Here is a 15,027-nt window from a genome sequence, read left to right as displayed (position 1 = left end):
TAAATCCAAATAAGAAACACACAGCTTATTGTTTGATATCTACATGTTCCTCAGCTTTTATTGGATAGCTTACACCACAGCGAGGGTTGTAGATTTCACTGGAGAGCAGGGGAAGGCAAACCACGTCACTCAGCTTGATGTCATCTGCAAACTCACTGAGGGTGCACTCAAACTGATTGTGTGTCATTGATGAAGATATTAAGCAGCACTGGTCCCAGTACAGACCCCTGAGGGGTCTCTTGTCACCAGTCTCCATCGGGGCATTGATCCTTTGATCACGTTTTTCTAGATGCAAACATCTCACCAATTCCTCATCCACTCCACCATCCAACCACCAAATCTGTATCTCTCCAGTTTAGAGAGGGATGTTGTGGGGCACTGTGTCAGAGGCCTTACAGAATTCCAGATAGGCGACATCCATTGACCTTCCCTTGTCCAACTGATTTTATCACTCCATCATAAGGCCTCAAGGTTGGTTCAAAATGCTCACTTTTAAATACTTCCTCATTTTAACTATTTGAGGTTTTAAGGTTTTGGGGTTTTTCTTGATTGCTTTAGGAATATTTCATAGTTGAATGGCAAATTAAGAGATGGAAGGAAGACTTGCTGATTTATACTCAGGCTTTTTTTATCCAAACTCTATTTAACTGACGGTAGTGAGCTGTTATTACAAAATTGGCCACAGTATCTTAGCCATTGAAATACAAACTAAAAATAAGAGGCATTTCTACGGATTAAGTAAACCACCAGAGGGAGCATATATAATCCAATCAGAGTAATAGTTTCATATACAAATTACGAGGAAAATCTCATTTTAGATGCTTTGGAAGGACTTGAGGTTTAAAATATAGTGTATTCTGTTAAATATATTCCATTCTATCAATGTGTTTTACTTCATGAATTTGCTGGTCATACCCCTGCTTCAGACAAAGCAAAAGAAGTGTGCCCAGGTTCTGGAGTTTGTATGCCACTACAGCAGTTCTTTCGGCAGGAGTGGTTTTATATGAAAATATAGCTGAGTCCTAACACTTGGGTATTAATCAGATTGTTGAATTAGGTCACATTTACACTGTGATAAATGAAAAGTAATGGCAGTACTTGTTTTCTAACCTGTATACAGTTTCTCTTCCATTTATGAAGCAATCGTATTGCAGACCTGAGAATCAGAAAGTATGGCCCTTTGCCAGAGTTTGCTCTAAAATGCAACATATTTTTCTTTTATTTTAAAAGTTGTATTGAGACAGCAATTGATCTTGATGAATCAAGAATTAATGTGTAAATTTGTCAGCCCTAATACATTACTGATAGCAACAATACAATAAGTAGATCTATACCTTATTGAGCAGAAAATTGCTCCACACCCAACTTCTTCAAATACTTTCCAAGGTGCTTGCTCTTAATTTGACAAGCTAATTTGCCCTCATGCACTGTAAGAAACTGTTAGGAAATTAGCATTCAATAATTAAGAATTTTGTATGCAAGGCAAGCCTGATGGGACCAAAGAAAGAAAAGACAGTGGCACAAAAATGTTTAAAGAACAAAGCATTTTCTCAAACCAGAATGAGCTCAGTGATGGTATTGTTTGATGAAAAAAGCCTCACAAGATCATAATAATAGATATTCTCAAGTGGGATGGCTGTTCCATTTAGAAGAGAGTGTCACTTCAGTGACCCTGTAGGTACACTTAAAAATAATGGTAAATATGTACATATCAGTAAAATGTACATAACAGTACATTGAAAAGTACTGTTAAGGAATGTAGATGATCCTGAGCTCACAACATGTTTTTATTGAAAGTTAGCTTGCAGCCAGAGGAATTTGCAATTCACTGAGAATCTCACATGGATAAACAGCAGATTAATAGGCTTTCTACATTTTTGGTACATTTGTGGAATTTGTAGTAGCTGGAGTTGGTCGAATTATTGTGGAATTTCTGTAATTCCTCTGAGCACAGAACGTCTGGAATAATTCCTATGATTAATACTAATAAACCTAAAAATCTCAGTCTCTGAGCAGAAACCCAGTGAACATGCACTGGTTCTCAGGGGCTTAGTACAAGTCAGTGCTAGACCAGACCATTCATTCCCCAAGTTTCTTTTCTCCCCACATTTTTCTGCAGTGTTTTCACAGAACTCACTGATGTTCTCAGCAGCTCCATACAATCATCCTGATCCTAACATTAATAGATTGGATATCTAACGGGTTGAATTTGAATCCTGCTTTCATACAGAAACTAGCCAGTTTTCTAGCAGCTGCAGCATTAGTCATACATATGCATACCTTGCTTTGTTTTCCTGAATAACTCAGAACAGCATGAGGACAGCAGTTATGCTCATAACTAATGCAGATTTTTAAGAAGTTCATGGCTGAGTTGTAGAAATTTTAAATTATTTCTAGAAAATAAGTGGAAGATTGCTAAAATTCTTATTACTCTGAAATCCTAGTCTTTCTGTTAAATATTTTCTATGAAATCCTGGACCTGAAGATGGGGAAGCAATTTGAGGATTCTTTACCTAGGTGTAAACACTGTCATTAATTTAAGACACCTCACTCACAGTATTAATATTGTATATCTCTGTTTCTTACAATATCATTTGCCTTTCAAAATTTGAGATTGGTTTCACTAGCTAGATGTTTACAGTAACATCCTTTGCCTGAGTTTTCACTGTGTCTCCTGGAGCTTAGAGACTCTGTTCATTATCCACTCTGCAGGTTTCTGTGATACCCAGTTTTGCAACACAGCTTGGACAAGACATAGGTATCATAGTTAATAGAGAAAGGGCCACTGCCTGGACTGTTCTAAGACCTTAATGTAAAGTCTGTTCCATGTACATCTACTATTAAATATATAACATAAATACATAACATTCCTAAGGTGTTTTGTTATAAATGCAGGAAGTAGTTATCAAAGACACAGAGGACAGTTAAGCACTTAAATCCCGTTGAGAAGAGGGGTAGAACACATCCACCTGTTACATATACCTTGGAGAATACTTACTTTTGCTGATTAATTTTGGAAAATGATGACAACATCTGTATTTCATTTCCATGTTTACACATTCACAGATGCCATAATGACAAAACACCTAAGACACCATAATGACAAAACACTAGAAAAATAGGTAGTAGTACAATTCTTTTCTGTAGAAACTTCCTTTGCAATTCTTTTATATACGAGTGACATTTGATTCTTCCCTTATTGCATTAGAACAATAAGACAAAGCCCTCCTCAGTCTTTGATGAACCATTTATATCTAGAATTGCAATTTCTGTGCCAATCATAAATCTTTCAAATCACAAGAGTGCTGAATACAGACTTAATTCCTCATTGATTGTTTATCCTGAGTGTGATAGCCATTCCACTGGGTATTGCCATGCTCTGTTAGAGAGGTATTTACTCTGGGATTAAATTTTGGGGGTTTTTTGACCAAACTATTCCACATTCAGTCACATTGCAGCCCAAAATTCTTTTCGGTTTGGTTTCATTTTTCTCTTACATTTCTTACATTTCTTACATTGATAGCTAAGTTTAAATTCATGCAAATTCCTATTTGATTGGTGAAAGGTGACAGTCACCCATGAAAGGGTTCCACAGATGCCTTATGATGCAATTTATACATATCCTAGACATTTTAAGAAACTTGACTCAGGCTTCTAGTTGTCATTCTGTGTGTTATAGGCTGTCTCTCTCTCATCAGTTCCTACACAAAACATTATAGACTGTCTGGTTCCCAAATAAATGTCTCAAATGGTCATCTACCATAAGTACTGGGCTTTAATTGTATATTACAAAGAATGCAAGGCACATTCAAATTTCAAATAAAACAGACTTAACAATGCTGCATTAAATAAATTGTAATGCAAAGTGGTTAGGATGGTAATTTTTATAATACATGAAATGTGAAGTACAGGTAGATGATGAATAGATGAATACAGAATACAAATTATAAAAAATAGAAAAACTAGGGTTGTTACTTAAACACAAGACTGCTTAAAAAGTACTGAGAGGGAAGTTACCACATAAGGCAAAAACTGTACCTGCTTTACCTGAATTCAAAGAGCTTCAAGAAGGTTTTGACATCTGCAGGTAGGAACCACTGCTGTATGAACCCATGTTCACAGAGAGGGGAACGCAGTCAGGGTCTCAAACTTCTCATTGGTTATCTGACTATAACATATTGTAACAAAAAAAATGAGATTTAAATTTATCATCATGTCTACAGCATAGTTTCTACTCAGCTTATCTTCTTGACACTCAGGCTGTTTCTTACATTTCTTGTGTGGGTAAAGTCCCTAATTATATCTTTTTCACACCTCTGAAATTTGCTACATTTTCCTTAACCTAACTAACATTAATTTGCAAGTGTTATCTTTATTTGATAAGCTACTGATATTTTTATCCAGTTCTCCCTCTCTTGACTATCATGTATAGTTCTTTATACTATTTTATGCTATCTGCTATTCCTGTGCTACTGGAAGAGTCATAAGTGAGCTGACTGTCTTCCACTAATGAAAACAGTGGATTCTAAAATAGTTCATGGTCACTACTCAAACCAAATATGGCAGGATATATGTTTTGACTTTGGAGAGAAAAAAAACCTTCAAAGTTCCAATATGAAAGTTAAAGGGAAAAAAAATCCCAACACAAGTAGTTTCTTAGTTTCTCAAGAGCTGTTAGGCCCTACAACAGTAGTTTGTGAGACAAATATATAAGCTGCTCCTGATGAAATTAATTAGTTTTTCTAGTCCTAAATGAATTTGTAATCAAAAAAGGATAGGACAGTACTGTAACAGGTTAGTTCCATTATCCATCATTGCTCATTTTGCAATGCTTTTATGCATTGCTGTACGTAGAGCAGTGCCACTACTATTTTGCATTATATCTTATCTTCTCTTCCAATGGACTGAAATAAATCAATCTGCTTACAGCAGATGAACAACTTGTACATTTCTTTCTGTCCCAAAAATGATGTATTAGAAAATGCACAAATTTGGCCAACCCAAGGTTTGTGACTTTAGGATGATTTTTCATGTAAGTTCAGTTACAGAAAAGGTTTATAAATGGATTAGTAAAAATAATGAGCGTGCAGTAGGTGCACTTTTTCTCACGGATCCTCCCAGTACAATAATTTAGTGAAGAACAAGGTACTAGATTTCTTCCCTTTCATGTCTGAGATGAATTTAATTTATAGTTCTAAACTCCTTCCTTGATTACCAGAGAATGGTATGTTCCAAGAAATTAGTTGCTGGATACCTTTTATCAAACATTTGAGTGTTCATGAGACTATATTTCAGAAGTCAGATACCACCTACCCATTGCAGCCTAAATTGGTGGCCTAGATTTAAAAAAAAAAAAAAAAAAGTGAAACAACAGAGACTGAGAACAAAACATTTCAGGAGCATCAAAATTTAGGACACATCTGTGGAGACAGGCAGCCCAGATTATCACACCTGACTCTAGGATAATTTTTAGGATGAATGTTAATCTCCTTTTTTGGAAGTATTAGATTTTTTTCCTTTCATATAAGCATCCAACCCACTTCATTGCTATGGAGAAATCTATCTTTCACCAATTTTTTTATGATCACTCTTAATTTCCTTTGTTCTCCTAACAAGGGAAATAAATAAAACAAGGATAAATAAATAAATAAGATACGTCAAGTGATTTTTAATGGAATCAAACAAGATTTTTTAATGGAAAGTTTTTGCACTTTATCAAATTTTCTTTTTCAGGTTTCATTGAAATATAATGCAGAATGGCAGCCCTTGTCACTTGTACAAGCATAGTTCATCCTCTCATACAAAAAATATCTTTTCTCATAGTATTGCAAATTATAAACAGCCTGGGAAGCTTCCTGGGCATCGTAAAACAATTGGATGTGCCATTAAAACAGTTGTGATGTTTCCTGGTGTGATGTCAGTCCATGCCCAGGAGCACTGTCCAGAACAGTTCCCAGGCATGGTGCAGGAATTGGACTGTTGGAAGCTGGCTATTTATGTGCAACCTCCTTCTTTTCAAGGCTGAGAGAGTTTGCTTGTTCAGGCACAGGCCATTGTGTGCCAGCAGTCTTCAGTGCCAAAGAACATTTCTGGGCATGTTTATTGTCCTAGTATAGATAGAATGATCACAATTGTCTTAATTGCTTTCCAGAAGTGCTAACCTCTTATGGTTGTACTCCTCAATATAAACTGATCATCATTGAGATCATATTTGCCTCATAGCCTCCTAGATATTATTCTGTAAGGAAGTGCCATGAATGAAAAGTCTCTTTTTTTAGCATATTTTAAATTTTATGTATTACTATACACATATTCCTATGTAGCATCGCCAAAAATTTTTATTTAAACAAATCTGAAATTCATATGTCTCTTCATAAATTTTGGATTATCTGAGATTAGGAGAACCTACTAAAGCAGACTGCTTCATTTCCCAACATAGTCCTCAGATTTTTTATAGCATGTATATTTCTCAAACTTTGCAGTCATGTGAACGGTGGGGACTCTCTCACATGTCCTTGTAGAAGATATTCCCAACTTGGGGGAAATAAATGAAATTTTATCAATATTCTTCCTTAAATGTCATCTTTAGTTCCCCCTCTATTCAGGTCTATTAACTCTTCCAATATGTGGATTGTCATGAAGCATTAATAAAATTGCTGGATATCACAACAAATATCAATATGTACAATTAAGAAACTGAGGAGCCCCGACTGTTCTGTAATTCTTTGTTAATCTGTTTTGGTGACTGTTCCTGCTCAATGTTGACATCAGAATTGGACTCACTTTTAGAATAAAAAATGAGACACATTAAGATACTGATTTGGGAAACAACTTTCTGAACTTGAAGTTGCTTCGAACATAACCAGTTACAGGATGTTTCATGTCCTTCCATTTTTTGCTCTTTATCTGAAGAGTTCATTGAGTTTTAACAGAAGCTGTTTTTCTTAGCCCTAATTCACATACCTTTATAAGCATGTAAACATCAGATTATGTAGAGTTTAACACTCTCTGCCTCCTTTGCCTGCCATAGCTCCTTCTTCCTTTGAGTTCTTACTCTCTTTAGAGTTGTGAATGAGATACAGCAGGAGCAGTAACCCAGGCTAACCAAACCATTGCTGCAGTTCTCTTTCCAGCAGCTCAGATGCTGATGCCCACTAGTACTGAATCAGCCATGGTGTACACAGTATGATTACTGGGGGTTCATGAGTGATAACAGAAACGTGAACAGCCCCATTTCACACCATCTCTAGGCACCAGGTCATTTTTTTCCTGGCACAAATACTCTAGTAGTTGTTAATATTATCAGTGTGAGTTTTTTTAAGGGAGTAAAATCCCAGTTAAAGTAGCTAAATATAAAGAAGGGAGCATGGGCAATGTGTGAATGAGATCTGTGCCTTCGTACACACCACCCGAGACTCGACGTTTTTCAATTTAATTCCCGTTCTACCATTCTTATGTCTGTGAGTACTATTGAAAACACAGAAGCTGTGAAATAGTGCATGCTCATCTGGTTTACAGAAAATCTGGGCTTAATTATAGGTTCTGGTACAAATTCTGTGTTATCTCAGCTGATCATTTCATGTCTCCTATGTTCTGTTTCCTTATCTCTAAAGTGGAAAAAGAAATATTTTCTCCAAAGGCAACCATCATACTTTTATTTTAAAAATGAGACAAAATCAGTGGGTATGCAACACTAATTGTACTTCTGAGACTGTCAGTGTCAGCTGAATATTCAAAGATAGAAAATAGTTCAGACAATCATGTTAGAAAGAAGGGCTAAATTGGGCTAGTTAAGATCAATAACCAGAATGTAAAGAACATCCAGTAGTACTTCAGATCTCTTTGCCTCAAACCCTGAGAAATTACATGTGTGCAAAGCATGTAGCAATGCCAACAGATCAGAATTCTCTGCTAACTTCTGTTGCTATTAGCTATTTATACCCACTTTGTGCAGGTACAAATTCACAAAGTCAAAACAGCGGAGGCCATAATCTAGTATCACAGACTGATCTCAGTGTGGCTCCTGCCCAGAGAACACATTTGATATAAATTTCTGCTGATTCGGTTGGAAATTCTGATACCATAATCTCCTAAATTTAACTCTATGGTCCTCCTCTTACACTGTCTTTTTCCTTCTAACTATTCAAAGCAGAGCCTTTAACAAAAGCATATTTTTTATTCTTTATCTGCTTTTCAGCATGTTTCCTTTATTGTTGTAACTGACATTAAGTTTATAGAAAATATCCTCCTATTCTTCTTTAATCAGAACTCTGCCAAGTCTCACTTTAAACAGAATTTGTTCTTTTTCTTTCTAGTGGAATTGGAAATAAAATTTATGTCTTTTATCCCACTTTTATTCTTAGCCTCTTTCAACAGAAAGAATTTCCTATGGGAGTCTTTATTTCCTACTGCCTATTCAAATGTTGTGTCAGAGTTACAAATATTGAGGCTTATGCATGTTCAGTCTTCTTCTGTATAAAATAGCAGCTTGGGTTTTAACATCTTTTACTTCTATGTTTACTTGATGTTTCAGGAGTATTTTACAGAACATGTAGCTATATTTTTCCAAACTTTCCATCCCATAAAATTGTGGAACCACTGTCAGGCTGAAGATTGACTACTGAACTTCGTGCCACTCTGATCATCCTTATCATTACCTGAATGGTTTAAATTTTGAGCAGCACACAATGTTAAGACAATGGTGGAATTCAGTGTTGCATCAACTATTAACTATGCCTTCATAACATTCAAATTTTTCATAAATATTAAAATAGTATAGGCTGGTTTTAGTTTAAAATCCTTGTATTCAGCTAAGTCAGCTATTTTTACTTTACAAGAGCAAGGTGGGAACAAATCCGCTTCTGACTAATCAAATTGTCATCCTATCCTGAAGTACAGTTTAATTAAGCAATGTTTAAGTAAAGGATAAATGCAGAGAATACATTTATGCTTGAATTCAGATATATGGTTAGGTGTATTGAGCTAGGTGATAAGCACAAATACCCTTCAAATACCTTACAAATGCATGCCAGCGTCACTCACAGTGACACTTCACATGAACTTCATAAGCATTTCAAGCTGTGATAAAGTTCTGCATTTGAAAGTGGAAAATAACAAAGGAAGGAAAATTCAGTCTTTCTCCAGAAAGTACAGTGGGACAAGTGATATTTGAAGGATGAAGGAACCAAATTGGAGCCTGTTCTGTGATAAAGGGAGGCAAAACCAGACCAAGCACAAAGATAAACATTTTTGCCTCCAAAAATCACTACGATTAGAAGTATTTTTCAGTTGGACAGATACAAAATTCCTTTTTTTTTTAAATATTATATATATTTTTATATTTATTTTTTTACTTCCTATCTCACCTTGGAAAGAAATTCTACTTTAAAATGTTCTAATTCTTCTTTTAGTGATTCAAACTTCCTAGCAACTGTCTTAATCTTTTCATAATGTGATGGTCCTTCCTTAATGGTTGAAGTCAGAAAAGAGTTCTGCCTGTTCAATTTTCTATTTAATTTTCCAGATTAACCTTTTATTTAGCTGAGTTAATAAACCTTTTAACTGAGCTAAATCATTACATGGTATTTACAAAATCATTTCAAATTTCTGGAATGCCTTTCATTTCCAAAAAATCCATTCTTTACATGCTTTTATAGAGCCAAAATGACTAGGAAGTTATTGGTTTAAAGGATGTGCTGTGCATTTCAATGCTCTTGATTGTCCTACTCCATCTCAACCTGGTGAAAAGATTTTTCCATACAGACTTTGCCCCTTTCCTTCCCAATAATTTTCCATTATGTTTCTAGGTTTTACAGGTCAAACGTTGATGAATTTTCTGTACACAGGTTATATTATTATTATTATTACTATTATCATTATCATCATCATCATTATCATCAATCCTCATTGAACTCCCTTCAAGAAAAGGAGTGAAGCATTTCATGTCATGCACTGAATGGACATTTCTTGTTGTTTAAGTATTCTCTGCCAAATACAGGTAAATGGCATTTGCTAGATAGGATGGCATCTCCAGCTCCTTTCTGGCTATATACAGTTCATTGAAAGGATTCTGACAGCTTTCCTGTTACTCAGCTGCATTAGTTATGCCAAATCTTCATTGCTATACATGCAGAGACATTAATTCTCCCTTTCCTCCCTGAACCAGTATTCCAGAGTTCCACATAAATCCTGAAATTCCTTGCATTTCATGAATATCCCAATTTTCATTTCCTAGAACATATTTATTATCGCTTTCCTAGGGGCTGAGTTCGGTCATCACTTGAAAATGAAGTTGTTATGAAATATCCATGTTGACAGATGGCATAAACAGCACAGCAAATCAAATCTGCTCCAATGTTTTAAAAGCAACAGGGAATTATCACCACACTACTAAATGAGGGTCTTTAAAATGCAGTCAGTAAAGTGGGTGCTGCACTGAAATGACAGTATCCAGAATTCTAACTCATCAAGGCAGCAATAGTAGCTGCTATGGCTGACATCAAGTGATATATGCCTCAAAGGAAGTTCACAAATAGGTTTGCCAGGAGATTATCTCATTCCTGATAAAGGTGCTTTCTGATAACATTGTTTGGACTTACTATGCATCAGTGGAAAACATTACATAAACAGTGCCCAGGGTTTAATGTATGTTTTTTAAGTCAGAATCTTCTCAAGACTGCCTCACATGTTTGAAAGAGCCATTCCAAGTCCGTGTTGCATTCAATTTTTGGTGGTTGGCTAATTCCTAGTGAAAAAAAATTAACCCCAGAAATGTTACTCACCCTTGTAATTCATTAGTTTGTAAGAAAAGACTTAAGAACTGTAAATGAGTGCACCTGGGATACATTTTCATTCATTTAATCTTTGGAGCCTTAAATTTGACACCATTTAGATATAAGATAAAATCTAGGTTTGTTAATCCCTACTAGCTCTAAGTACATTGGGTTTGAATTAGCATAGATATGTAACTGCAGTAACTGCCTCAAGTGGAGGAATTTATGGAGTAGCTTGATTTCATGTGTAAATATTTGGCTGGGTTTCCTGGTGTACTGCATATCCTCAAACCCATTAGATTTTAGCCACAGCAGTATGAATAAAATGTAATGGATTTATGAGTATTCAGTATATCTGAAAATCAGTCCAGTCTTCCTTTGAGATGAGCACAGAAGTTGCTAATGAAGCTCTTCACATTTTAGAGGAAAGTAGTGGAGACTGAAAAAAAAGTTCTATTCATACCTGGAATGCCATGTCATCATTTCTTTCTGCTTAGTTAGGTTTTTCCTTGTTCTTTCAAACATTCATGGAGACAGAACACCACAGAGAAGAGAAGAAGCACTGAGCTCCCAGAACAGCACTGATTCACTCACACTTCAAGAAGAAAACGCTTTTCCAGGGGTCTGTATTCTCAGAATGATTTGGGTTGGAAGGAACCTTTAAAGATTACTCAGTGCAGCCCCACTGACAGGGGCAGGAACATCTTCCAGTAGATGCAAGGTTGCACAAAGCCTAATCCAACCAGACCTTGAACACTTCCAATGATGGAACATTCACAACTTCTCTTGACAGTCTGTTCTAGTCACTTACCAGCATCACTGTAAAAAACTTCTTCCTCATAGCCAATATTAATCTATTCTCTTTCAATTTAAAACCATTTCCCTGTGTCCTGTCACTACAGGCTTTGCTAAAAGGTCTCTCTCCATTTTTCTTATAAGCTCCCTTTAAGTGTGGAAAGTCTGTATAGGGCTTTCCTGGAGCCTTCTGTTCTCCAGGCTGAACAACCCCAACTCTCTCAGCTTGTCTTCATAAGAGAGGTGCTCCAGCCCTGTGATCATCTTTGCAGCCCTCCTCTGGACTCGCTCCAGCAGGTTGGTGTCCTTCCTGTGTTAGAGGCCTCAGGCATTGGGAAGGAGATACCTGTATTTCTCTGAAATACTCTTCTGGTTTGGACATTTCTCTTCTTAACTGCCATAGCTTTTTGGAGAAGCTAGTTGCTATAGAGTATGTGAAAAATTACACCTTTTAGTGTTGGCCTATTTCTGTCAGTAATATTGCAAATGGCAAAATGGGATCAATGCAGGTATAAGAAGAGAATGAACATTTTTCTCAAAATCTTTTCTCAAAAACTTTGTAGATTCTACTCAGAATAATTATATGGAGATGTTTCTTACCCCAAGTGTGTTGTTACCATTGTTTACATCTTCTTGTAACATCCTCTCCCACTATAAAAATAATTCCAGTGTTCCATTCTTCCAAATGAACCTGTTACCTTGGTTGAAGTAGGTATTACTTGACATGTCCTGTCATCTTTCAATTCTTTGTAAACCAAAAAATGACCCTTAAATACAGCTAACCATAACAGTGGCCTTATTTGCTTGCCTAGTCTTATTAAAAGACAGCAAGGAAGTTGTTTTTATACATTCAAGTGAGTTACGACCATGGGTGCCAAATGACAACACCCTGGCTCATAACAAAATACTGCAGGAAACGAATGCAGAAACCCAAAAACAAACCCTCCAAAATGAAAAACACCATGGCTGGGAAGAATCTCTTTCAAAGACGAACATCATGGTTTAGTTATTTGCTTGCCATTTTAATAATGCTTTCTGATTGTGATGCTACCTGTTGTCTAAGAAACACAAACTTACTCTATAATCACTGATAACACTCTTGAGAGATGGGGATTTCCAGGGGAATCATTATACTAAAGTGTTACAAGTTTCTTAAAAATTTCTTTGTTACGTATAGCAAAAGACAAAGGATATTGCAAAGAGATTATTAAAGTCACCTAATTTGATAAGAAACATGATAAGAAAATTTAAGGTTTCCACATCTAGAGAGGAGGTAGAAGCAGCTTTACAGAGTTCTCTATTTGTCATGGAGAGTGTTCAGAAGAGCTGTGAACATTGATCAAATGGCTATATGTGTATCTTGATGTCTCAGATCACTTTGCGTGATAAACCCAGTGACTGGTTCACTGCATCCTTTGTGGGATTAAATTTTCCTGGCTAAGAAGTCTGGACAATAATAATTAAGCTAAATTAAATCAGTGTGATTGACATCAAACTTAAAAATGCTATGAGTCAGTGACATCGTAAGAATAATTATCCAGTGGAAGGGAGATGTTCCTATTTAAAAATTTTAAATAAATTTTAAATCTAAAATAAAGTCTCATTCATAGAAACACCTTTCACTGAAGTGGATTAAAGCCATGACTCATACTGTAAGCAACAGCATCTTGAATGAAAGTGATACCATATAAATCGTATGGATTTTAAATCACATCATTTACTTATTCTTTCTGTCACTCTGTTCTGTTCCTCTCCCTTCCTTTATTCTTTTTTTTCCTCCTATTTCCGTCTGGACAACTCCTATCTATTTCATCATTTAAAGATGCTCCAGTGGATTTGATCGTCACCGGCAAGATTGGGTAGACAGTGGCTGCCCTGAAGAGGTATGTGAGTAATATACATCCTCAGCCCATCAGAGGCAATTTATATAGTTATGATGTTTTTATTAAATTATTCAGATTATAAAGCATAGTTTCAAGGCCAAAGACATACTATATTTATCATTCAGGGGAAATTCTATGAGGCATAACAAATAAGAATAATCTGAGCAATTTCACTCCCCATTTGTGGGAATAAAACGGACAAAAATTAAAATTTTATATTTGAGAAACTACTTTAACTAAACAAAACCCCAAAAAACAGAAAGCCTCCTCCAAAACAGTGCCCCTGCACTGATTTTCTTTTATATCTCTGACTTTTGCCAGAAAAGGGGAAGAAACTGTGATGTTCTTCTGAAAACCCTTTGCCAGAGTATTCTCAAGTGAAAAACAGGCATTCCATTTTGATTGTGAAATCTGGCCAAATCATTTAATAAAGAAGAAAGTACACAGATTAATTCAAAGAGATAAAATAAAAATAATAATTAAAAAAAAATTTAAAGCCCTCACGTGACCAACCTACATGGAATTTTGATTTCTTTTCATGGAGATGCAGTGAGAGGATGAGAAAGTTACCTGACTGTAGTAGTTGTAGGCTGTTAAATAGGGACCATGAGCCTCCTCTGAAAATTATTTAGGGTACTCTTAGACCAGAGAAGTTCATTTTCCAGAAAAATTTATAAATATAATTATGATGATTCTTTTCCAGTTTAAAAGCCCCTTTACAAGTGTTTTTGATTTGGGGTTTGGGGTTTTTTCCATGTTGGGATTGTGGTAATAGGAACAAATTAATTTATGGCACTTTTAATCTTCTGGTGGCCATAAAAAAAGGGTTATTTTTCCATTTTTGCTGAACAGGCTGAATTTCCTCATGAATTTCAGCAACATAGACCTTCTGAAATGTTAGGTGAAACCCAGGGCAAAATATAGCCCCAAGTGTCTAGTTAGAAAAGCACATTCTGTTTTATTTTCAGTAGAAGCAAAGAGAAGTAATTATAAAAATCCAGATTAATTGAAGAAATTTTTTTTTTTATAATTGTAATTGCAAAATAACTGCAACCTACATACTGCCTTGTTACATGGCCTTGAAGCTTCAGCTTTGCAGTTTGTCATCAGCTGATTTAAAAGCAAAATTTCTAAGAGATTTATTGTCTGTGGGGAGCAATCTCTTAAAGAACATAAGATGAAATATACTGGGAGCATATATTGTTATAGTGCACAACCCTTGTATTGCTTTAATCCAGATTATAATTAGCTAGGACCCAGTTGTGCTTGTAAATGAAGCTATCCAAAAACCTCTCTGCAGGACAGTAACTTCCCATTCTGCTTCTCCTTTCTTCTTCCAGTCCAGCTGGTGCTCCAAGGTTTAGCACATGATCTGAGAGGAAATTATTGATATGATAAGTGTATCTGAGAAATTAATAGTTTAATTTGCACAGTTTCAGGCTACTTGGTGGCAGTTCACTGTCCGGGTTTTGGGCTCTCTGGAGTAGAAGCAACATCTTACTTGGCATCTTCAGAATTATGCCTGAGCTGACTGCTAGAGTTCAGTGAGGGATTAATAATTAGCACACAATGGTTAG

General features: G+C 35.8%; 1 protein-coding gene across 1 annotated transcript in view; it reads left to right on the top strand.

Annotated features, from left to right (window-relative positions):
- PLXDC2 (plexin domain containing 2) overlaps positions 1-15,027 on the top strand; it is a 268,004-nt gene that overhangs the window by 217,184 nt on the left and 35,793 nt on the right. Inside the window, exon 10 of the mRNA XM_048295506.1 lies at positions 13,390-13,450. Within this exon, the coding sequence (XP_048151463.1) occupies positions 13,390-13,450 (61 nt within the window). The remainder of the gene's footprint in view (positions 1-13,389; positions 13,451-15,027) is intronic.

The sequence above is a fragment of the Corvus hawaiiensis genome, chromosome 1, assembly GCF_020740725.1.
Source record: "Corvus hawaiiensis isolate bCorHaw1 chromosome 1, bCorHaw1.pri.cur, whole genome shotgun sequence".
Classification (NCBI taxonomy): Eukaryota; Metazoa; Chordata; class Aves; order Passeriformes; family Corvidae; genus Corvus; species Corvus hawaiiensis.
Note: the sequence above shows the minus strand (reverse complement) of the source record. Positions and strands in the feature narration are given on the sequence as shown.